At 53.6% G+C, this 24,543-nt stretch overlaps 1 protein-coding gene across 5 annotated transcripts; it reads left to right on the forward strand.

Moving 5' to 3' along the window:
* TJAP1 (tight junction associated protein 1) lies at positions 1-24,531 on the forward strand. Of its 5 annotated transcripts, none has more exons than XM_081247618.1 (11): positions 1-81; positions 596-687; positions 1,882-1,956; positions 16,715-16,812; positions 17,684-17,809; positions 19,433-19,461; positions 20,199-20,360; positions 20,569-20,635; positions 21,674-21,781; positions 21,883-21,966; positions 22,731-24,531. In XM_081247618.1, exons 5-11 carry the CDS (start codon positions 17,711-17,713, stop codon positions 23,829-23,831), a joined length of 1,650 nt encoding a protein of 549 aa, XP_081103744.1. In that variant the 5' UTR covers positions 1-81; positions 596-687; positions 1,882-1,956; positions 16,715-16,812; positions 17,684-17,710; the 3' UTR covers positions 23,832-24,531. The 5 variants fall into 5 exon arrangements, with proteins under 5 accessions (XP_081103744.1, XP_081103743.1, XP_081103740.1 ...); XM_081247617.1 differs by lacking the exon at positions 1,882-1,956 and adding an exon at positions 9,993-10,122; XM_081247614.1 differs by lacking the exon at positions 1,882-1,956.
* Positions 24,532-24,543: the final 12 nt, after the last annotated feature.

A 24,543-nucleotide genomic window follows, 5' to 3' on the forward strand; every position in this document is an offset into this window, starting at 1 on the left:
GGGGATTCCCGCGGCCGTGACCACTACCCGGCCTGCCCTGCGGCAAGATGGCGGTCTGAAGGGAGTGGGCAGCGGCAGAAAGTTTGTTATGGGATTGGAGTAGTCGGGCCGGGAGTTTAGACTTGTAGGGGGTCATGGGGACACCAGCATGGAGTTGGGACGGAGGAAGGACTAGCACCGGGGTTAAGAAGAGGAAATGGAGTGGTGGAAGGTTGGAGGCGGAGAGAAAAAAAGGCGATAGGAATGGAGGGGAGGGGGCCTAGATTCCAGTGGTAGCCCTGGGGGAGGGGATTCGAGGCGGGGGAACCAGAAGTAGGTATGCAGCCCCGGAGAAGCAGAGTCACGAACTGGAGCGGAACTTCTTAGCGGAGAGTAAAAAGCCTGGAGTGTGGGGCCGAGGCCCGACCGTACCAGGCCGGTGGGAGAGGAAAGGGGTCTTTTCCGTGGAGGAGGAGAGTAAGGAAGCGGGGAAGAGAGACCTGAAGGATGTTGGGCAGGTTTGGTAAAGAGGGAACTAAAGCCAATCAAATGACCCTCTTCTAGACTTAGATCAGCCTTTTCACAGTTCTTATAGCAGCATCTGCCCCAATTTCAGCTGAAGACTCAGGGGCCCCAGGGACTGGAAGAAATCACAATACTTGGAAAGAAGAAGAGGTAGCGACTTGCCCCAGCTCAACCCCAGAGCGGGTAAGGTGGCCTCCGGTGACAAACTGCCATGCTCCCGGGGAGCGGAGCAGGATGCGTGGGCTACGAGTGATGCTGAAAATTATTTAATCTGAGAAGGGCACTCTTCTATAGAGGCTGCCCTTTGCCTGTGGTCCCTAAGTTAATGTTCTGCTTAGATCTCACGCTGATCTTTGAGAGTTGGGTGTAGAATTGAGCCGTGTATGCCTTCACCTGTGCAGGCGAACGTGGGCAAGAGCGTAGGGATCAGGCTGAAAGTATCTGAACACATCCCTGTCACAAGCAGTGCATTCATGCTCACTGTATTTTCTTTGGTCTCCCCAACACATCTTCAGTTTGGTATCCTGCCGGAAGTGGAAATTTGTGGGTGACAGATGGTGGGGAGTCATAAGAAAACAAATTTCTGGTGGTGTTCACTAACCATTTAGGTACCTGCTGTCACCAGTACCTGAATTCACTCTTGCAGCATGTCTGTCTCTTTTGATCGTTTCTTTTGGTAAGAAGGAGTCGTTAGTGTTCTTTGGGGGTGTGGATTTGGTGGGTAGGTGGGGTCAGAGGAGGGTGGGAGGCAGGTTGGGATTAGGGAGGAGAAACCCAGGTCAGTTTATGGTAAGAGGTCAAGCTGACTGGGGTAAAGCTCTGCGAACATTTTTCACATCATTCTGTCCCTGAGACACCTGATTTTGGAGAGCTGCTTTACAACCTGGACCAGTGTGGTGATGGAAGGAAAGGATTGTAAAACTTGCCCCTTTCTCTTCTGGTAGTTCTCTTCTCTTCCTTTATATTCTTCCCATCAAACCACATTAAAAAAAATCAGTTTCATTAGCAAAACTAAGCATGGCTTGAGAGATAGTGGACTTGGGGTTGGAGAAAAGAGAAGGGGTCTGGAGCTACAGAGTGCTGTGAGTATGGTCCTCACTTCCTTTGATGCCCTGCGGTTATGCCCAAGCCAGAGTTGGTAGCATGCTTCTTACTGGAGCCTGTTTCAGGGCCAGCATCTGCTCCATGATTGGACTGGCCAGTCTGGTTTGATCTAGGACTCTGCACTAACCATCTCCTGCTCCCCACTCCCACCCCATCCCCGCCCGCAAAAGGCTTACTCCAGGCAGACCAACCCGAATCACTGTCACTAGACTAGCTTCAGTACCTTCAAGTATCTGAAGAACTGGTGTTATTTAGCGGTGACTTCATTTCTAGAAGGTTGAGAAACTTCTCTTTCTGCGAACAATTTGTGGATGTCCCTAGGAAATTGCGATCAGGAAGGACAGTGTGGTGAGTGCACGTAGAGATTAAGAGCACTGACTCTGGAGCCAGATTGCCTATTCAAATCTGCACCTTGCCATTTGTAGCTCTGTGACCTTTAGAAATTGCACAGCTCACTATGCTTCAGCTTTCTCATCAATCAAATGGGGATGGTAAGAGTACCTATCTCATAGGGTTGTGTGAGGGTCAAATAAGTCAGTATATTAATGTGTTTAGAACAGTGCCTGACACGCAATATGTATTTGTTGTTATTATGCTAGTCAGATCTCAGCACTAATTTCTGCTTCATGATTGAACTTGGTGTCTCTCTGTGGAGGACCTGTACTGGTTTGAGCTGCTATCCTGATGTTAAGGAGAAGAGGCGCAGCTTTTGGATAGCATAGATTTTGTGTGTAGTGAGAATATCCTCGTTAAGCTATTTAAAGTGATGTTTAAATGCCAGTGATTTCCTGTTTGAAGCTGTGAGGCTGCAGAATTATCTAATTTGCTGTTGAGTGATAATAATAATAATAGTGCTTATTGAGCAGATTCTATGTGCTTGGCACTATTTTAAGTGCCTTACCTGTATTAAGTAATTTAATACTGTTAGTATCCCCATCTTACAGATGAGTAAATAGAGGTGCAGAGTGGTTAAGTAATTTGCTCAATGTCACCTAGCAAGTAAGTGGCAGAGCTGGGATTTGAACCCAGGCAATCTGGCTTCAGCAGTTGAGACTTTTTTTTTGCATTTGATATGAAATTAACTTTTAAATATGCCTACTGGCAATGTGTATCTCGTTTGCTTGTAATGATGGTTAGATGTATACCCATATTGTAGTAAAATATTTTTTGTTTGTTTAAAAAATGTTTTAGGAGCTGAGCTCTTCATCTCAGTTCTCTCCTTCCTCTCAGAGATAATAACCGATGCAGGGATTGGTGAGGGAGCGCCCTGTGCCATGTTAGCCAAATCTGTACTCTCTCTTTGTGATTCAACTTGGTGACTGTGCTTTGGAAAACCTTGGGCTGGGTTGGGTGAGCAGACAGAGTTCCATTGGGATCCATTCTTAGCATGCATTAAAGGTGTGGGTGTGATATATATGGAATTTCAGAAAAAAAAATGTCATGAAGAACATAGGGGTAAGACAGGAATAAAGACACAGACCTACTAGAGAATGGACTGGAGGATATGGGGAGGGGGAAGGGTAAGCTGTGACAAAGTGAAAGAGCGGCATGGACATATATACCCTACCAACCGTAAGGTAGATAGCTAGTGGGAAGCAGCCGCATAGCACAGGGAGATCAGCTCGGTGCTTTGTGACTGCCTGGAGGGGTGGGATAGGGAGGGTGGGAGGGAGACGCAAAAGGGAGGGGATATGGGAACATATGTATATGTATAACTGATTAAATTTGTTATAAAGCAAAAAATAAAAATAAAAAAAAATTAAAAAAAAAACTTATTCACACACAGGAAAAAAAAAAGGTGTGGGTGTGTGTGTTAGTTAATGTAGATGTAAATATAAGGCTCAATCTGACTATGATTACTGACATGAGCAGTTGAAGTAGCCATAGTGTTAAACTCATAGACGTTCTGGATACATCTTTCTTTTAAAAATAGCAAGTAGCAAACTACACAGGGGAAAAAATGTGGCATTTTAAACAGCTCCCTCCCTCTAACGTGAGAGGAAAATGGAAAATAAATGTGCTTCGGCTGAAGCTTATGTTGTTGAGGAAGGCCCTGTTGCCGAGCCCAGGTCTCTCCTTTTACCAGGCAGGAGACCCGTGTGCAGCCTTGGGGCAGAGGAGTACCCAAGGATTGATTGACTGGCTTTCCTTTGCCCTGTATTTAAGACTTACTCTTTCCCTCCTTCTGAGTCATGTCCTGTCTATTTAACACACCCTCGGGGTCCATCTTTTTCTTCAGTAAATGACTCTCCATTCTGCCATCAGGGTAGGCATGCGCCTGGTGTCGGGGGCTCAGGACCTAGGGTTTGCCCTGGGAATTCTGACGCAGCCCTGTGATGAACTTTTCTGTCTGTTGTGGCATGTGTGATTTTGAGAGTTAGACAGCATCTGTGAGTCTCTGCTCCCCTCCTCCATCAATAGAGGAGCCACGTATCTCAGGATAATGTGCTTTATCTTGACTCGTGCTTCAGTCAGCATGCTGAAACGTGTTATCTCCGTAGAGTACACCTTTGTGTTTTGGTAGAAGTCCTCAGACTTTCTAGATTCAGGTCACATTTTAGCAAATGATTGAACTTCAGGGTGAAGGCTGATAGATTTTGAGCCGATTCTCCCCCTTTAGCATTTTCTTTTTGTTGTCGTCTAAATCAGTTTCTTCTCATAACACCCCCATTCATTACCTTTGAATCGAATCCCTTCACCTCCTTCTCGCCACCATATCTTGAGTGCCAAGGACCTGTGGGTAAACTGGGCCTTCATTTCTTCACCTGGATTCAGCCTCTTGACAGCTCTCTAAATTTATCTCATTCTCTGTAGCTTCTGGGCCTTTGCACAAGCTGGTCGTGCTGTCTGGAATGCAGACATTCCAGACTCCCTTTACCTTCCTTATTGCTCTTGTGGTCTCAGTTTAAATGTCACTTCCTTTGGGATCCCACCGCCCTTTACTGTCCTTCTGTGCTTACTTCTATTTTAGCACTTAGGCTGCATTGTAATTGCCTGTTTACTTGTCTTGACTCTACAAGTGCCTTGAGAACAGATACTGTCTTACTATTGTATTCTAGCATTTAGGATAGTGCAGGGCACATAAGAGGTGCTTTATAACGCTGTGGTGCATACGGATGAATGAAATGTGGGCAGTCTCTCCCTACTCTACCCTGCTGCTCTAAAAATTATTTTCCTATAAAAAAACCCAATGTCTCTTCCCTTAGAAAGGCCGTGGTTTCTCCCTTGTTTGGGATAAAGTCCACACTCTTTAACGTGGTGTGCGAAAAGCACTCTGGCCCAAATTCAACCCTCTGGCCTGAGTTGCTGCCACTCTGCTTCATTTGTCCTGTATTTCCTTGCTTCTGAGTTTCCTACTGCTCCTGAACCTTTTCTAGACATCCGCTTACTTTTTTCTTCTCGCTTGTGCACTTCACTCTCCATAATGCTCACCTCTGTCTCTGAAGCTCTGCTCATCCCCTGAGACCCAGCTTCTCTGTCTCCTCCAATGAGAAGACTTCCCTGCTTTCCTTTCTTCCTCTTGGTCCCCACAGCACTTTGAACCTCTGTCCTGGCACTTACCATGTTGTGTGGTGAGTCCTCTGTTTACCTGTCTGTCTCTTTCACTGAGCTGACCCCCTGTAGAGGAGGGACCCTCCCTGATCATGGAGTGGGGGTGGGGAGATAGGGGAGACTGGGAGGGTGGGGGTGAGGGGAGTTGGAAGTGGGGTGAGCAATGTGGTAGATAGAGTCTGATTTTGGAGCTGGGTTTTAATCCCGATTCTGCCCCTTACCAGCTGTGCGACTTTGGGCAAGTTGCTTAACCAGTAGGATCACCGGTCTTGTCCCCTATAAAGTGAAGGTGACATTACCTTTTTTGCAAGAGTATTGAGCATTAGAGATAATGAGTACACTGCCTGTAGCAAGGTGCCTGGCATATGAAGGATACTCAGTAAATATTTGTTAAATGAATGAATCCCACTTTGGAAAACTCAGTGGATAAGAAAAGGCTTTGTTTTTATTCAAGGTAGACTCAGCCTTTTGATTTTTGCCAGGTAGCCAGGAACATTTTTGAGATGGGAGTAAAATTGAGAGAGTCTCCTTTTGGGTGATGAAGCAACAAAAAAGGTGAGATTGGGTACAGCATCAGTGTGCAAAATAAGATTGTTGATCCTTCTGCCCATCTGTTATGTTGAAACAATTCCTTTGATGGACTGTGACATGCATTCGAGATTGGTGATGACCTTGGTGGGTACAGGTGGGGGTGGGTAGGTGGTGGATTTGTAAGATGGTACAGAAAAACCCGAACGAACTTTTTGGTCAATCCAATAGTTAAGGCTGGGGATGACTGGATGGCGTGTTTGATGATCCATGTTCCCCGGTGTTTTATAGACTGAAAAATGTTGGGTGAAGCTGATGGAACACATCTAGTAGGCATTGAGGAAGCCAGACTTGTCCCAGTTTTCTTACGGCTTCGATGATCTTCTTGTGCCACAGAACAGGCTTAACTCAGGTGCTCCCCAGAAATGGGGTTGGAAGCTGAGGGTTGCTGTCCATTCTTTGCCTTTTTGTTTTTGATATCGTTGATGGGAGTAGTTCTTCGGGCACCAGTTCTGAACAAACACCAAAAGAATTTGTTTCCAGAAGTCTAGACCTCTTAATTGTGTAATGCCGGGTGGTGCTCCAGTGTGAGTTTACAATCAGAGGAAGATTTGTCTGGGTTCTCGGGAGGGCAACCTTTTTGTCTGGTCCTTAAACCCCTGCCCCAGCCAGGTGCCTCTCCTCTTTGCTCTCAGAGCACTCATCACCCTATGATGCAGGGGGGCAGTTAACCTGTCTCTCCCCCTCTAGAGGCAAGATCTTCTTTCTTTGAAGCTTCTTAGGGGTAAGGTCATTTATTGAAGGCTGAGCGTTTAGTTAGACTGTACATAGTAGGTGCTGAGCAATTCTGGTTCCTGTGTGACCCAACCCAGTCCTTCCTTAGACTAAAGCAGATAAGGTCTATCTGGCAAAGCTTTTTGAACCCTCAGGAAGGAAGGTCCTGCATAAACAAATGGTGATAGTATTAACAATCAAATTACTAATTATTTTCCAGAGTTGAGTTAATGTGGTTAAATGACCTTCCAGGTGCTTGGCTTCAGCTGTCTCCCTTTTCAGCCTTATGTTCTAATCACACATCCCTAAGCCATCAGGAAGGAGTTAAAAGAGGAATCAAAGTACACACAGGTGTATTTTCTTGCTTAATTAGCGTCTTCTAAAAGGTCTTTGGCTGCTGGCATCCTCTTTGTTATTCATTAAGCTCCTTTTAGTGTCCACTGTAACCTGCTTGCTTTTCTGTTGTATCACTGGTCCTGTCTTGGTGGGCTCCATGCTCACAACCAGGACTTACTACAGCCTTGTTAGTGCCTAGACGAACTAAAAGGATGAAACCAGCAGGCAGAAGTGGATTGAAGGAGTTTTCCCCGGGCTCTACCCCTCATCCCTCGGTGTGGGGTGCACACTGCAATGTGGCACATCTTCCTGATGGCATCTTGGCAGGAGTAATAAGCTGCATTGTATGTTAAGCAGATTTGAGAGGAGATTGGGTGAGCCAGCTGGCCTGGATTGTGTTGTGTGCTTTTAGGCTTCAGAGGGACTGAGTCCATGAGTAGAAGAGTGAGAACTTTGGTCTATCTCGTAAGTGCCAACTGTCTACTAGGTGACATTTGGAATCTATAAAGGACATGGCCCCCTATTTGTGAAGACCTTCTGTGCTCTCACAGTAAACTGTGGCAGGGATCTCCCTGAGGGTAGGGACTGGTTTTTGGGAAGTCAGCCTAGGCCCTAGAGCCCTGTGCTTCCACTCAGCCAACCAGAGGGATAGAACTCTGTGCTTATCGCCTTGGGTACTGAGCAGTGGCCTCTTTGCACCTTCCCAGGTAAGCCAAGTGGGGAATTCAATCTCAGAAGTCTTTGAGGGTCTTTACATCAGGGCAGAATTGTAGTCGCTTTCCTGTGGCTCCCTGGAGAAGACAGCTTTCCAGGCTTTGCACTTGAATTGGATATGGAGGGTTCTGTCCCAGTGTGTCTGTGGCCTTGGGCAAGTCACTTGTCCTCTCTGTTGCTTCAAAATGGGAGAACTCCACTTGTTCCGTGGGCCTCACTAGGCTATAAGGATCAAAGGAAATATAATGGAAGGGAAAGCACTTCCAGAATGATAAAGCACAGTACAGGTGGAGGGATTTTGTCCGTTTGATGAGGAACTGTATGTTTTCATCATAAACATAACGTATGGGGCTTCCCTGGTGGCGCAGTCGTTGAGAGTCCGCCTGCCGATGCAGGGGACACGGGCTCGTGCCCCAGTCCGGGAAGATCCCACATGCCGCGGAGTGGCTGGGCCCGTGAGCCATGGCCGCTGAGCCTGTGCTCCGCAACGAGAGAGCCCACAGCGGTGAGAGGCCCGCGTACTGCAAAAACAAACTAACAAAAAAAACCAAACATAATGTATGTCCTTATTTAAAATACCAACCATACAGAAAAGTATACAAAATTAAAAGTAAAGTAAAAAGACCTTTCCTTTCTTCCCCCACTGCTCCTGTCTAAGCCCTTTCCCAAAGACAGGGAACTACTGTTAACCGTTTATCATGTATCCTTCTAATCATTTTTGTGTCCTTCCAGACATTCCCCATCGTGTATCGCCTGTAAAATAAACAAAACTCGATAGTAATACATACTGTTCTTCAGCTTGCTCTGCCCTCCTCTAACAGTTAACCCCCGGGGGGTGAGGGTGGGAGTGAGTCCCTCCCTGTTGGAGCCTTTGAGGAGCCTGGTTGCAGCCTCCTGCCCAGCCTGGTGCGTTCCTGGGGGCTGGCTCCCTGGGAGGATGGAACAGCTTTCCTAGAGGCTCTTGCCACAGCAGGCACCCTGCTTATCTCTGAGGGATTGTCTTTTATTCTGGGATGAAATTTTCTGGCAGGAGTGCCCTTGAGTGGGAACCAGGATGGGTGCAAGCGTGATGCGGGCATCAACACTCTCGCCTCACGTGTTTCTCTCCTTCGCTCCTCTTTCATCTTTGGCTGGGAAGGGAGTAGACTTACCTGATTTCTCAACCCCTGTTTTAGTGCAGAGAGAGTCCCCTCTAGTTCCTGAAACCTTGGATTAGCCAGGTCACTTGCTGCTCTACCTTTCAAAAGCAAACCAGACCCAGCTGGTGTTTATTTATTTATGTGTGTGTGTGTGTGGTGAGGATTCGGAAGGTAGCCTGCCCGTGGCCGTGCTTCCTTGCCGGTCCAGCGAAGAGGTCAGAGCCCACAGGAAGAGTTGTCACCTTCTCTGCTAGATGGTTTTCTCACCCTTTATGGCCTTTGACCTCGGGGGCTGTCAGAGTGATGCGGGGAGCCCAGTGAGGAGGCAGTTGGGAAGCCTGTCGGAGGCTTCTCCTGCCTGTGTTTATTGTTGGCCTGGGCTTGGGAGAAGCCAGGCCCATATGTGGGGCCAGGGTGGTCTCTGTTCTCCCCTTCCTTCCCCGAGTCATCTCATCACCTGCAGGCCTTTCAGACAGAAGGGCTTTCCTGTCCTGCTGACCCAGGGGTCACATCTTGGGTGGGGGTCTCTGGGACTCCACTGCTGTGGTACATTTGCCTTGAGATCTCTAAGCTGGGGTGTGTCACTTCCCCTAGGTGGTTCTGGAGGTTTCAGGAAAGAGTGTTCCTTGGGCTAGCTGTGTGGGAACGCTAGCCTTTCTGGGCATTGCTCATTCTGAGTGGGTGAGGTAGTCCCTCTCAGGATCTGGGGAGCCTGGCTGTAGCATAGCCCTTATTCTTGCTCTGTGGGTTCCTCTGGGGCCAGCTCACTGGGAAGCATCATTCCCTGGCCCTTTCAGAAACTGAAAGGTGACAGTGTGTCACCCGTTCCTTTGACTGGCCCAGCTGGCTGGGGTGTACACTGCCCCATTGTACTGGGCTTTCCATGCAGCTCTTGTTGCAGCCTCCGGTCCCTGGGCCAGTTCTCTCCCAGTCCCTTTCCTCAGAGCCCGTGGGAGGTGGTGGGGTGAACTCTGCTGGCACAGGCCTGGGCTAGGTGGCAGCTGCAGCTGTGGGTGGCTTTGTTCTTACAAGCATTTTTCAGGGCTCTGGTGCAGCCTGGCAGCAATGTTCCAGGAATAGGTGAGACGGGAGCTTCCCCCTGGTCGCAGTGCCCCGTTCCACAACGGCAGTCCTCTCTTTCTGTTGACCATCCCTGGGGTCATGAGCTGGGCTCACTGCTTGGCAGGGGGAGTGCTATACTTTCACGGGGCATGCTTTCCAGAGTGGAGAAAGCCCCTGAGGGTCTGGTGGTAAGTCTAGTGGAGTGTCCCTGTCAGGAGAGTGCAGTGTGTACCCTCAGGCATCCTGCAGCTTGGCAATCCTTCTGCTCTCTCTTTGCAGCTCCGGAGTTGGGCTGCTCACAAACCGAGCTGTCTGTTTGTATGGAGTGCCTGGAGGGCGTCTGCCATGAGTCTGTCGCTAACCGTGCTAACCAGGAGAGCTGGCTGGTTGGGGAGAAGACACTAACCCTGTGAGTCTGACCTGGGCCAGCTAACCTCCCCTGAGGGTGCCGCCAACCATGCCTCTCTTCTCCCTTCCTCCCCCTGGCCTGTGCCTTCTCCCCTTTGCTTACATCATGCCATCTCTGCTCGCTTGTCCTTACTACTGGGTTCCCTCCATTTTCCCAGTCTCCTTGCTGTGGGTGGGGCTGTGCATGGGCACCTACCTATCTGCCAGCCTGCTGCTGGACTCTGTGCCTCCTTCTCCCTTCAGTTAGTACCATGCCTATCAGTTCTCCCTTAAAACAGAATGGTTAGCATTTCTGTTTAATCTGCTTTTAGCACTGTGGAGTTTGAGAACATCCCTCAGTTACCATACTGTTGGTTTCACGCCTCAGAGACAGATGGAACGAGAGTAGGAAGGGAATTTTCTGCTAGACCGGATAGTTTCCTCCCTTTATCAACAGGGGAAGATCGTGGGGATTCCCTGGTGGTCCAGTGGTTAAGACTTGGCGCTTTCACTGCCGTGGCCTGGGTTTAGTCCCTGGTCCGGGGACTAAGATCCTACAAGGCCTGCGGTGGGGCCAAAGAAAGAAAGAGGGGAAGATGCTGTCGCCATTATTCTCATCCCAGGGTACAAATTGAATTTAGGATCAATTGCAGGTTCTTCTTGGGGGTGGGGAGGTTGAGGAAAACCTTGGCCTGGCTGTGGGAAATTGCCTGGGCAGAAGAGTGAAACTACTTAAACTGAAAGCTGGAGCCCAGAACCAGGTACCCATCTGAGATGTAGCTCCCATTGGTGACCGTGGCTCTGGGAGGTGGAGTGGGTGGAGTTAGTCCCCCCACCGCCTTCCACGTCTGGAGCTTCAGGTGGACTTTAACCAGAAAGAGCTGGGGAGGGCAACTCAGCCAGAGGGGGAAGGACCTGGCTTTGGACTCCACAGTGGGCCTGGGAGAGGCCTTGGCCTCAGCTTGCCATGGAGAAGCCCCCGACAAGCTCCCACCTCCCTCCAGGCTTGGAAAGGAGAAGGGGGGTCCAGAGGTAGCAGGAAGACCGATTGCTCGGGGCTCCCTGCTGTTCTTCACGGGTAACTCTGTAGACAGACACTGTCTCCAGCCTCTGGAGGCAGTGCAGGGTTGGGTGGGCTGGATGGGGGAACTTGAGACCCGGAGGTCCTCTAAGTGGATTCTGTTTCCCTTGAGCCAGGAGGGAGATGGCAGGGAGCTGCCTGCGACCATGAGGTGTAAGTGTGTAAATGAGAGAGGGGGTAGGTGCTGCGCAGATGTGTAGGGACCCTGAGTAAGGAGGTAGCAAGCTGGAGGGGTTTGTGGCTTGGCTGTGACCAGGAGAGCAGAAGGGGCGTGGAGTGGAGGGCTGATTCAGGGCCACCCTCACTTTGCGCTTCCTTAGGAGAGGGCATGGGGACTAAGGTCAAGTGCTGGTTATGATCCTGGGGATTTTTTGGCCCTCCCTTTGGGTGGGGGTTGGTTTGCTTGGATCATCATCATCAGCAGTCTTCAGCCCCTTTGTTCCTGTCAAGTGTTTGCTTGAATGAGAGGCCAGGTGGATAGACTTGAGGTATTTGCTCAGGTGGGGATCCAGGTGAGCTCTCACAGGTCACCAGCACTAGTTCTGAGGCCTCAGGATGACTTTGGGGCACAATAATTCCCACCCATTCTGGCTTTTAAAAACCTGTCAGTCTGTTTTGCTTAGAGCGGGCAGGGGGCCAGGTCAGGGCCGCAGGCAGCATGCCCCAAGAGGGTGAGGTTGAACTTACCCCGAGGGGTGACAGGCCTGCCTGGGAGAGGGGCAGCAGGGCTGGTCTGGGCACAGACTGGCATCTTCCAGCCTTGTCATCAGCCCAGAGCAGAGCCTGCCTGGGCCCCACCTGTGCTCTGCTGGCTGCTTGCCTGCCACGTGCCCAGCATCGCTGAGGGCTTTGCTCAGGTATCTCAGGAACAGCTGTGCCGGAAACTGGAGGCCCGGTGTGGGGAAGGCTGAACGCAGCCTGCTTTGGTAGGATCGGCTCACTGTGCGGCTGTTCACTGACAGTCGAGGTGGAGGGGAGCCATACTGACTGGGGGGGGGGCGGTCCTTGTGGGCAATCTTAGGGGCCCCTGCTGGTTATAGGGCTGGCCCTTGTAGGGTAGTGGTTTGTGTTTCTTGGGCCTCAGCTGGAGGCAGAGACTGAATTTCAGAGGCTTGAGAAGCAGCTAGATATGTACGTCAGGAGTATGTCCTGCCCTGAGAGGTGCAGCTTCCTCCAGGCCTGTAGTGTTCAGAGACTACATCAGGGCTCACGGCTGAGGACGATTTCCGCAGGGGAGGCGCTAGTCCCTGTGATCAGATGTTCCTGTTTAGCGGTTGATTAGGGGCTTCAGGAAGGGCCCATATTTGTTTTTATTATTTATTTACATCCTGCTGGGTTAAGGCACCATACAGCACAGCTGGAGTATTCAGAAAAGGGGCCATTTTCCTTTCATTTTAAAAGCAGCAGTGATTGCTAACGTCCATTTGACTTTCTTTGGGTGAATTACGAAAGAAGAGCTTTAATGGTTTTTGTGGTGAGGTGTGTGCCTTCCCTGATTCAGAAGGTTGGGTTCATTGGCCCCTTGAGGTCCTTCACTTGCTTGATTCAGTGATGGCTGGGAGCAGAGAGACATGAGTAAGTTCAGAAATGGTCTGAGCCCAGAGGAACTGTTGGGGCCCTAATTTCTTGAAGAGTGTGGGTGATGTGGGGAGTTGGGGAAGCAGGCGGTGTCTCTGGGCCGGCAGCTGAACTGGGCCGGTGGACAGGGTAGTGCAGAACTTGGGAGCTAGAGGAGACCTCCAGTGGGAGGGCAGAGTTTGAAAAGCCAAAGAGCCACACCTATTTTGGGTTCAATCCTGTCTCCCTCTGCTGGGCCAGTGTTGAGGGGGTAGCCTCTGAGCCCTGAGCAGAGAGAAAGCTGGATGCTGGGACCTCCCTTCCTCTCCTGCACCGGTGACTTTGCCCTTGGGCAGACCCACAGAAAGGATGGCAGAGGGAAGTAACAGGGCATCCTTGGCTCTTGGAATTGAACCTTTTGCTGTTGCCTTTGTGGGTGTTTGCAGGGAGTGGGAGAGAGGATAGTGGTTTGGAGATAATCTGAATTCTGAAGAGGTTTCTCCTTATCCTACTTCGCCTCCAGAAGCGTCATCCCTGACCTTGATGGAGGCCCCAGGTCACATACCCACACTCTCCTTATCCACAAAGGGGAGTGGGTAGGAGTCCCATCTCCTGGTTCGAGAGAGATGCTTGGCAGATGTTTTGTCCTTTGATTAAAGGACACTGCTCAGCCAGCTCCTGGCGCACATTGCTCCTTGTATCTGTCTGTGATACACGCTCTGCTCAGCTGTTCAGTGGGTTCACAGTGCAGGTTCGCTGTGCGTGCCGAGTCCCATTTCTAATGAAAGTAGACTTTGTTCTCTGGAGGCAACTAATCGTGCCCCGTGGGCTGTAATCAGGGAGAAGGTATTTCACGCAGGGCAGGCGGTAACAGGCGGCCTGAGCCGACTGGCAGATTGCAACATGGCAATTACGAAGCTATCACACACACCCGCCCCAGCAGATAGGGGGTTGAGTCTGTCCTCTGAACTGATTCTGAGTAACTGAAGAATGAATACTATGCAGGAGAGGAAGGAGGAGGAGGAGTTAGGTGGGGTGGGGGCAGTGAGGAGAGCTGCTTTCCTTTCTCACCTCACCTCCACAAGACGGGAGGGTTTACTGCTGCTCTGGGTGTCTTCCTCAGCAGTGCCTGCAGGTCCAGCCCGAGGAGCTGCAGACCAGACTGGGTCAGCCAGGGGTTTTAACTTAGGCTTCAGCCTTTCTCCCAGAGCACAGCTGTTCTTGTAGTACAAACCCAGCATGTGATCTGGTACCCCACATCCTGAGTCATCTGCCTCCAATTCCTTGAAGCTCAGGTGGTTTGTGGTGAGGGATGGGAGTGGGATTCTTCCCTGTCAATTTCTAGAACTTCTAGAAGACTCTTTTCTCGGAGGTGCCCTGAAGCCAGCTCAGCTGAGGTGAAGGAGATCTGGCCAGTGGAGGCTGCATCTAGTAGCTGGGTCTTCCTGGAGGGACCACTCTGCTGCCTTCCAGCTCATCGTTCCTCTTCTCCCAGCTTGTGGACCTGCTGTCCAGCTGCTTCTCACTTTGTTCTGCAGTGTACCTGGCATTGCTCTCACTCCTGGCTCTGACCTTCCCTGCAGTGCTTCCAGTCAGGGACAGCAGCCTGCGAGGCGCATCGAGTCCCTGTTCAGTGCTGGAATTGTGGTCCCCTATGGGCTGGATCTGGGGCGCTTAGCAGATCTCAGGAGTTGGAGCCAGGGCCCCAACAAGCACTGGAATTTATGGACATGGGGCAGGGGGCGGCACGGACTTTTCCTCGTGGACTTGTGTTGGGGTCACTGCAGGCTCCCTGGTGGACTGTCTCGCTAGTGGGCATTGCCTTCTGCTTCCCCAGTTGGGAGTCGTTTTCCTCCCTGTGACTCTGACACGTATGAAAAGAGTTTTCTCTGGCTGGGAGAGAGAACCTCCCATCACCACTACCATTCATCCATAGTCCGAGCCTGCACTTACGATCCATCTCATGCCAGCCACATCCACACTGTCTGTCCCCTCAGCAAGCCAGATTATCTTGCCATGAAAGCCCTGGGAATATGTGCTGTGGGGCCGTGAGGTCAAGATGAGGAAGGATGAGCTTGTAGGACATGTGATGGCTAGAGCTGGGCCAGCAGGGTATGGAGTGAGACCGCTCTCTCTCATCACAGGTAGAATGACCAGTTACCTGGGCCTGTCAGTGTCCTCCCTGCCCACCCACCGCCCACACAGGTGTCCCAGTACCTAGAGGGCAGTGTGGGCATTGGCAGGAATAGGGAAGACGAGAGGCTGAGAATAGAGGGGGTATATATAAAGGGGCCTGCAAGGAGAAAGGGCTACTCAGCTGAGTGGGGAGCAGATGGGGAAGGGAGGGGGGGGCCTGGCTTCTCTGCAGAGAAGGGGAGAAGGCAGAGGCCAGCTCTGGATTTCCCGGGAGCTCTTGGCTACCTGTGTCTCTTACTCCTGCGGCTCTGGCTCTTTCCCCTTCTGTAACTCATATACACCCCCACGCTGAGACCCCCTGACGATCAGAACCCAGGTGCCCAGGCTGGCTTGGGACTTTCTGGGCCTTTCCCCTGGGCCAGAGGAGCTCCCACCCGGGGTCCCACCGGAAGGGTAGCCCTGGGGAACCTGTAGGGGTGACGACACCTCAGGAGCGTGCTGCCCCTTCAGGCCTGCCCGGATTCCTGCGCGTGGAGTCAGCCCGACACGGCCTGCTGCAAGTGCCCGGTGGGCACCCACTCTGCCTCACTATCAAAGGGCTGGCGTGGCGGCTCATGCCTGCTGCCAAGCCCCAGAGCCCCACACCAGAGGCCAGGCTGCCCAGACGGAGGAGGGAGGCCACTCCTGCTGCCCGCCCTCCCCGCCCCCTCACTGTGCTTCCTGCCTCAGGCCCTGGTGGAATGTGACAGGAGTCATGGCCAGGGCATGTCCCAGCAGCAGGAACACACGCTGTAGCCCGCAAGGCTTCCCTCAGCCCCAGCTCTGGTGAGGTGGATGGCGGCCGCGAGATTGTTTATGCCCAGAAGGCCACCTGAGGTTACTGCCTCCATTGGTCCCTGTGGTGGCTGCTGCCGCCATGCTGCAGCCCAGCTCATTACAGGTGGGGGAGAGGTCAGAACCCCAAGAACCTGGAGGGGACCTCAGAGGTCACTCAGTCCAGCCACCTCTGTGCAGATGACAGATTTATCCAGTGAGGAAGGGACTTACCCAGGGCCACACTGTGTCAGACGCAGCACTGAGCCTAGAAGCCAGGCGTCTCAGCTCCCCAGACTGGGGCTCTCTACACAGGGTTTTGCAGCCTAGGCACTATCGACATTTTGTGCTGATAATTCTTTGTTGTGGGAGGCTGTATTGTGCCTTATAGGATGTTTAGCAGCACCCCTGGCCTCTACCCACTAGATGCCAGTACCACCCACCCCTGGTGTGACAACCAAAAATGTCTTCAGACGTTTGCCAGATATCAGGGGTGGGGGGAGGAGGGGGCGGGGGAGACCAAAATCACCCTGGTTGAGAACCATCATTGCTCTAAAATGCTCCTTTTTCTGATTTTCTCCTGGACCTACCCCTCCTCATCACACAGTCTGTTCACCACCATTGTTCACAGAACTAGGTGTTTGGGCTCCTTCTGGAAACATTGCTGGGAGCTTTTTTCCCCCAGCATCTTCTTGAGCCTCTGTTAGGCTTTTTCCTGGTGTTGTCTTCTGCAACCCTTGTCCCCCAAATCTCTTAGTTGTTTTTAGACTCTGAGAGGCCCGGGAGATGAACAGGACAGATGTGAGGTAGGATAGGGACAAGACAGGACCAGACCTATCCTGGAATCAGGCATGTGATAAGCCGAGACCATGAACCCACACACAGACACACATGGGTCTCCTCTGGGCCCGGACAGAGCTTTCATGGGGAGCCCAGTGCTTCCACTCTTGTCCAGCTCTCCCTGGCGGGTACTGACAGACAGGCGGCTGACACCTGGTTTCCACTTTCTCCCCTTCTCTGGTTTCAGGAGCTATTGGCTAGAGGAAGTGGCGGGGCTGTGGGATGCGGAGAGCCGAGGGCTGACTCCCGGACAGCGGAACAGAGAGAGCTGCCGACAGACGGACGGTATGTTCCTGGTGAGGCCTGCGCCCCGCACCGGGTTCCCTCCTGGGGAGGCGGCAGCAGGCAGCCCCTCTTGGTGGGGGCTGGTGAAAAGGGTGGTGGAGGCCAGAGGGGCTTGACCTTCAGGGCCCTTAAGCTTGGTGACCCCCTGGAGGAGCTCAGGTGGGGAACACATCTCCAACCCTTACTTTCTGGTTATAATTTTTTTTTTTTTTTTTTTTTGCTGTACGCGGGCCTCTCACTGCTGTGGCCTCTCCCGTTGCGGAGCACAGGCTCCGGACACACAGGCTCCGCGGCCATGGCTCGCGGGCCCAGCCGCTCCGCGGCATGTGGGATCTTCCGGGATAGGGGCACGAACCCGTGTCCCCTGCATCGGCAGGCGGACTCTCAACCACTGCGCCACCAGGGAAGCCCTATAATTTTTTTTTAAAGCTAACATTTATCGAACATTTCCTGAGTGCCAGCTACCATTGTTAGTGCTTTACATAATCGTTAAAACAACCCTATGAAATTGGTGCCATTCTCAACCCAGTGTAGAGTTGAGGAAACTGGTGCTTGGAGAGCAGCTTTTTCTCTGAGGCTGCTTTCCGAGCCCACAGGGGCAAGGGGTGGGCTGCTCCTCAGGCCCAATCCATACTCCCTGCACCCAGTCCCTGGACCCTGGCTTCCTCTCATCTGTTCCCCCTGGACCCGGGCCCCCATCCAGCACGCCCCTGACCCATGGGCACTGACACACCAGAGTCCAGCCCTTCGAATGACCCCAGCAGCAGCCCAGGCCTGTCTGCCTGCCTGGTGGCTCCTACATGTCCTCTTTTTTTTCTCAGTTCAGAGGCCTCTTGCCACATCTCTGAGCCTCCTTCCTTGTTCCCCTCAGCAGGTTGAGGAGCACTCACCTCCCAGAATGACCAGTGCAGCCCCTGCTAAGAAACCCTACCGGAAGGCACCACCTGAGCATCGGGAGCTGCGGCTGGAAGTTCCTGGCTCCCAGCTCGAGCAGGAGGTCAGCAAGAGTGGTGCCCCTGCCCCGGCTGGCAGAGGCAGGCCCCTGAGGCGGGGTTCTGGCTGTCCTGAGGGCACATCTGGTCCCACCAGTTGGGGTGAGGGTGTGGCATTGCTGGTACACACTTGGGCTCTCAGTTGCAGCAGTGCTGGTGGGGGCCATGTAGACTCATAGGGGACAGCTGTGACACACGTCCACGTGTCCAGGACATGTAGCTCAGCAGAAGTGATCCCATGCGGTATTGTTTTCCGTGCAAGAGGCAGCCCACCCGACGGAGGGGTGCTCACCTGACCGGAGGCCAGGACTCTGGTCCTCCACTGGTGGAGCAGAGCCATTCGACTTGGGGCCCTCGGGGGCCATTAGGAAGCAGCGCTCCAGCAGCTGCCCCCAGACTAGCTGTTCTGTGCTGTCCCTGAAAGTCAGGCCCTCCTCCAGCTTCCCTTTGTTTGGCTGACACTTATCAAGTACGTGCTCCCTGCTCGGAACTGCATTAGATTCTTAGGAGGGCTTCTTCAGGCAACTGCAAAGCATTCTCCAGATCCATTTTCCTCCCCCGTTCAGCTTACTGCAGGAGGAAACGGGTCCTGCAGTTTATTCATCTTGCTTCCGTGTCTCTATCCTGTTGCAGTGTGTGAAACACATTTAAAGAACTTGAGAGATGGCCAGCACGTGCCGAGCATCAGGCATACCATGGCCCACTCTGGTCACATTCACGGCAGAAGTGCCATCCATGACTTGCCCATTTTCAGTTCAGGAGACATTAAATTAAAAGGCCAGATACTGTGCTAGGTGCCACCCACTGGGCATTCCCCTGGTTTTGTAGATGAGGCCACTAGGGTTCAGCAAGATTAACATAACCAGTGTATGGTACAACAGGATCAATCCAGGTGTCAGTGGCTCCCAAGTCCATGGTCTGGGCCACCCACCTCATTGTCCTGCCTGTGGTTGGCATCCTGAAGCAGTCAGGCCAATCAAATGCTGCTTGACATTTCCCTCCTGTCATAGCACGGGTCTGCTCTGCTTTGTGGTTGGCTGAGCTCTGGCTTGTGACCAACGTGGAGGCTTGAGGAGGATGTGGCAGGAGGGTGAAAGCAGAAGACGCTTTACTTGTCTCAGTCAGGTTTAGCCCAGAGGCTCTCCTTCCCCCACGCGCTTGTGCTTCCGGAGCCTCTGTGAGGGCCTGATTCTGTCCTGGGGGCCAGAAGGGCTTTGGCAGAGCTCAGAACCCTACTCTAGCTGCCTGGCTTCATCACTTCTCTGGAAAGTCTTGGCTGTGCCTGCAGGGCCCACTAGGAGCCCAGTGAACAGCTGAGAGGCTCTCTTTAGCCCTGGGAGAGGTAGCATGGGTACCAGGACTCATTTGCAGTTGGCTCTAGTATTAAGAGGGGTTGGAGCTAGTGTGGGTAAGGGTGAGGGTTCGAATCTGGTTGGCATGGGAGAGAGTAGGCTGGTCCAGGTGTTACTGGATTGCCTCTATCTGCGGGGCCCTGCAGCCCACTTCTGCTGTGAGAGTCTCTAGGCTTCAGACATGACCGTTTCCAGGGCTATTTGGAGGGGGTGGGGAGCAAGCAGGAGGCCAGTGGTCCAGAGCTGAGCTTCAGGCTTCTGTTCTTTTGTGCCCAGGAGACCCTGACTGACGCGGAGAGGATGAAGTGAGTATCTGCTGCCCGAGAGCCTGCCCTGCCTCAACTCTGTCCCTCTTAGCTGCAGGCGAGGCTGTTGTTTCACTTGGGCTTTTCCTTGGATTAGGTGGAGGTAAAGGTTGGGGTGGGGTGTTTTAGGGACTCTGGGAGGAGGCTTGAAGTTTTGGATGTTCCTTCCGGAAAAAGAGGTTTGTTCCATGGGCTCCAAGAGGACCTGGCATCAAGGAGGTGGATGGCTCTGAGAGGCCTGCTCTTGCCAAAGCTCCCTTCCCCAGCTCCTGGCCCTCCTGTGCCAGCTGCCTCCCCGCAGCCCTTTCTATCAGCTACATGAGGCCTCTGCAGAGGAGGGCAGCACTGGGCTGGGTTTCTAAGAGATGAATAATGGAGCAGCCTGATTGTGCAGTGGGGAAACTGGAGCTGGGGGCTTGCTGGCCAGCTGGCTTGGGCTGTAACCAGAGACAGACTGGGAACTGTAGCCCCTGCAATTCTGTCTTCTCGTTCTTCTGCAGTGAGGGGGGCAGACTGTCCTCTCCCATCCCCTCTGCCCCTCCCACCCAAGCTGTGATCTCAGGGCCAGCAGGCCTATGGGATACGCTGCCCCAGACGCAGGCTGAATCTCAAGGAGTCCCCTGCCCACAGCTACCTGTTCTCACGTCATCCCTACTCCTTCCTGAATCCACCCTGGAACTCTAGGGTGGCCCTTCTATCTCTGATGCCCCTCTGCCCTTGACTCCTCACCCTACCAGGCTTTTGCAGCAGGAGAATGAGGAGCTTCGCCGGCGCCTGGCCTCAGCCACCAGGCGCACTGAGGCCCTGGAGCGCGAGCTGGAGATTGGGCAGGACTGCCTGGAGCTGGAGCTGGGCCAGAGCCGTGAGGAGCTGGACAAATTTAAGGACAAGTTCCGCAGGTGTGGGAACAAGGGGCCGGGACACACATGCACGCATCTCCCTGTTCACAGGAGGTAGCCCGGAGAGGCTTCAGAGATCATCTGATTCTGATGCGAAAGCTGAAGTTCTGGGAGGGGCACTTGCCCAAGATCCCTTATGAAGGAGGGGCTGAGCAGGGTCTGAAGAATAGGATCTTGATCCAGGGGTCTGCCTTGTGTCCCTCTACAGGCTGCAGCACAGCTACACGGCTTCCCAGAGGACCAACCAGGAGCTAGAGGACAAGCTGCACACGCTGGTAATCTGTCCAGGAGGGCAGCTTGGCTGGAGCTGTGCTCACAGGATAGCAGGGGCTGGGACTTGCCAGGGGACTGCCATCCTTCCCTGGGCTCGGCGAGGGGGTGGGCCGTGGTGGGGAGGGGCCCGCAGTGTGCTGTGAGAGTCAGGACTGTCTTAATGCTCACACTGTTTCTCTTCTCTCCTCGTCTTCCCTCATGCTGCCACCGTTGCTGCCGCACTCTCCTCTCAGGCCTCTCTTAGCCACAGCTGGATTTTTGCAGTTGCGTCTGAGTTTGTGTTTTCTCCCTTGCCCTCGCCTCCTCCTCAGCTGAGATCTGGGATTGCTGGGGCCTGGCCATTGCCCTCTGCCCACTCCTTTCCTCTTCCTCATGTGAGGCCTGTTCAGCAGTCAGTGCCTCCCTCCTGGGGGACAGCTGGGGAGCCTGTTCTTGGCTTGGGCAGAGTTACTGCTTGATGTCACCACTGAATGCTCACAGCTTCTTGGCTGCAGTGGGCAGCAAGCCCCGGCCATTTGGGGGAAGGGGGCCTGTGGATCCAGTCCATGAGCTGAAGATCAGAAGACTGCTTCTGAGCCTGCAGCTCCCTCCCTGCTCAACTAGATAATCTCACAGGTGCCCCCAGCCGCCACGCAGCCCCACTCCCCACCTCCTCCCGCTTCCCAACCTGATCCTGGAAACAGCCACAGGCAGCATCGGCTTCAGCCCCTGGGTTTGCACAGTTCTTGCCTCTCAGGTACCAGCTGCCTCACCTGGTGTGTAGAGCCCCTTGAGTGCCCTCCAGGGCCGGGCAGCTCTTAGATTGCTCTGTCCTGGCCTGGGCAGCTGTCAGTCATGCTCAGAGAGCCCCCTCCCCACAGCCAGCCTGGACTGCAGGAGAGGTGTCTGGTCTCCTTCTGTCTGTCCATCGTCTGTCTCTGTGTGCCTTGGCTGCCCTAGCACCTGTGGCTTCCTGTGTCTCTGGGCCGGGAAGAGGGGGAGGGGAGAGGAGAAAGGGCTGGCTGGGGTGTGGGCTGGGTTCACTGAGTCATGTGCCTCAGATCAAGAAGGCTGAGATGGACAGGAAGACACTGGACTGGGAGATCGTGGAGCTGACCAACAAGCTGCTGGACGCCAGGAACACCATCAACAGGCTGGAGGAGCTCAATGTATGGTCACCTCGGGGGCCTCCCTGCCTGTGCTGCCATGTCCTGGCCCCGCCCTGCTCCCCTGGGCTGTGCCGGGCTCTGAACTGCATCTGTGTCCGCAGGAGCGGTACCGGCTGGACTGCAACCTGGCTGTGCAGCTCCTGAAGTGCAACAAGTCTCACTTCCGTAACCACAAGTTCGCTGATGTGAGTGGAGCACTGTCCCTGCCAATGCCCGTCTGCCCTTTTTAGGACCCTCCAACTCCAGTTTCTACACCTCTCTCTGTCCTGTCCTCATACCTTCAGCTCCCTGCTTTCTGCTTTGCCTTCCCCTCACCTCCCTGTGTCCTCTGAAGCCAGTCAGCTCGGCCGCTGGTTGGTGTCCTGCATGCTGTCAAGGGCCCATCACTAGGGGCAGAGTGGGGACTGGCCCTGTTGGTATTTCTGGAACAGAGACAGGGAGAGAGGATCTCAATTTCTGGATCCCATGCAGGAAGGAGGGGGTTGCCAGAGGTATGGGCCATGAGAATAATTGAGAGGGCCCCTTGCTCCAAGGGGCAAACTCTAGACCCCAGCGCTCAGGCTCAAGGTTAATGGGGCCTACAGAAGGAGTGGAGGTATTTCTAAGGCTTCTGGTCAATACTGATTCTCAAGCTTGTGTCTGGTTTGGGCAGAATCTACCGCTGAGATGGGGAAGTTAGACGTCTGAGAGCATGTGGGCCTTAGCACCAGTTCTGGGTTCAGATCCTGGCTCTGTTAATCAAAAGCTTCAACTTATTTTACCACTACCGAGCCTCAATTTATCTGCGAAATGAGGATATACCTTTGTGTGCTGCGAGAACAGGTGATAGCAAAGTGCCCAGCACACGGGGGGCTTTATATGTGGCAGCCGTTATATTTGCCCTGAAGCAAGCTGTCTTAGGCTGGGCTCATTCATGTCTCTCTTCCCTTCTCTCATTCCTTTACCCCAGCTGCCCTGTGAGCTACAGGACATGGTTCGGAAACATCTGCACAGTGGTCAGGAGGCTACCAGCCCGGGGCCTGCCCCCAGCCTGGCCCCAGGGGCTGTGGTGCCCACCTCGGTCATTGCCCGTGTGTTGGAGAAGCCAGAGTCTCTTCTGCTCAATTCGGCCCAGTCAGGCAGCGCCGGGCACCCCCTGGCTGAGGATGTCTTTGTGCACGTGGATATGAGTGGGAGTGACTCAGGTGACCCAGCCAGCCGCCCAGCTCCGGGAAGCCCCGTCCCCCAACCCAACGGGGAGTGCTGCTCTCGGGGCACCGTGGGGGGCTCCCCAGAGGAGGAGATGTCCCTGCCAGCCTTTGAGAAGCTGAGCCCCTACCCCACCCCGTCTCCGCCCCACACGCTGTATCCTGGCCGCAAGGTGATAGAATTCTCTGAGGATAAGGTGCGGATTCCCCGCAACAGCCCCCTGCCCAACTGCACTTACGCCACCCGCCAGGCCATCTCCCTGAGCCTGGTGGAGGAGGGCAGTGAGCGAGCCCGCCCCAGCCCAGTGCCCAGCAGCCCTGCCTCGGCCCAGGCCTCCCCGCAGCACCAGCCCAGCCCAGCCCCCCCGGGGCTCAGTGCCCCGGCCAGCTCCGCTAGCTCCGAGGAGGACCTGCTGGCCAGCTGGCAGCGGGCGTTTGTGGACCGCACTCCGCCCCCGGCCGCTGTGGCCCAGCGCACAGCCTTTGGACGTGACGCGCTCCCTGAACTGCAGCGCCACTTTGCTTTTGGTCCCGCTGGCGGAGATGAGGAGGTGCAGGCACCTTCTTCCCCACGCGGTGAAAGTGGGCTTTTGCTGCCAACAGAAGCTGACCTTGGCTTTCCCAGGGAGGAGGAAGAGGAACAGTTGAACCTGCCCATCAGCCCTGAGGAAGAGCGCCAGAGCCTGCTGCCCAGTGATGGTGGCACAGAGGAGGGGCCTGGCACTCCTCGCACCGAGGGCAGGGCCTGGGCACTCCCCAGCTCCAGCCGCCCCCAGCGCAGCCCCAAGAGGATGGGGGTGCACCACCTGCACCGCAAGGACAGCCTGACCCAGGCCCAGGAGCAGGGCAACCTGCTCAACTAGGGCCCTGCTTGCCTTCCTGCCACTGCTGCAGGGGGACTGCAAGGTGCCCCAACCCTCGCAGCTCAGGGTCCCCACCTAGCCCAAGCCCTTGGCCTCTGCTCCCTGTGCAGATAGGGTCAGGCTACACCAGGCCTTTCAGCTGCACTGACTGTAACTGGTACCAGCTTGCCTCATGGTTTTTCCCTCCTGGAATATTTATTCTCCAAAGGTAACATGCAGCTGTGGCTCGTGACCTTTCTTCCAGTCGGCCCAAATTGACCTGTTCTGGGGAGCTGAGGGGTTTATTACATCAGTGTTTATCTCCATCCTCCTTTCATATCCACCAGTTTTCTATTTTTATCTGGCCGGGGGGGGGCGTGGGGGGGTGGGGGGAGGAGGGTCATTGGGATTATTAACCTCTAATTTAAGTTTTCACCTGTTTCCCTCTCCCCCCAAATCCTCTGCACGAGCTGTTGCCTTCAGGGGCCTGGCACAGCAGGCCCTCGGGGGGATGAGGGAGAGGACTGACTCAGGGCTCCCCTCAGCTGTTTCCTTCCTCCCTCTGGAAGGGAGTAGAGGGTGGGATTCAGGGCCCTCAAGCTGGGTTCTAGGTGAATCCTGGTCCCACTCCCAACCTTGGCTCTAGACTGTTAACTCCCAGCTTTGGGAAAATTTCACATCAATAACTATTTTAAAATTAAATAAAACTATTTTACTGGTATGGCCTAATTTG

This window comes from Mesoplodon bidens (assembly GCF_964165515.1).
Source record: "Mesoplodon bidens genome assembly, chromosome: 10".
Taxonomy (NCBI): domain Eukaryota; kingdom Metazoa; phylum Chordata; class Mammalia; order Artiodactyla; family Ziphiidae; genus Mesoplodon; species Mesoplodon bidens.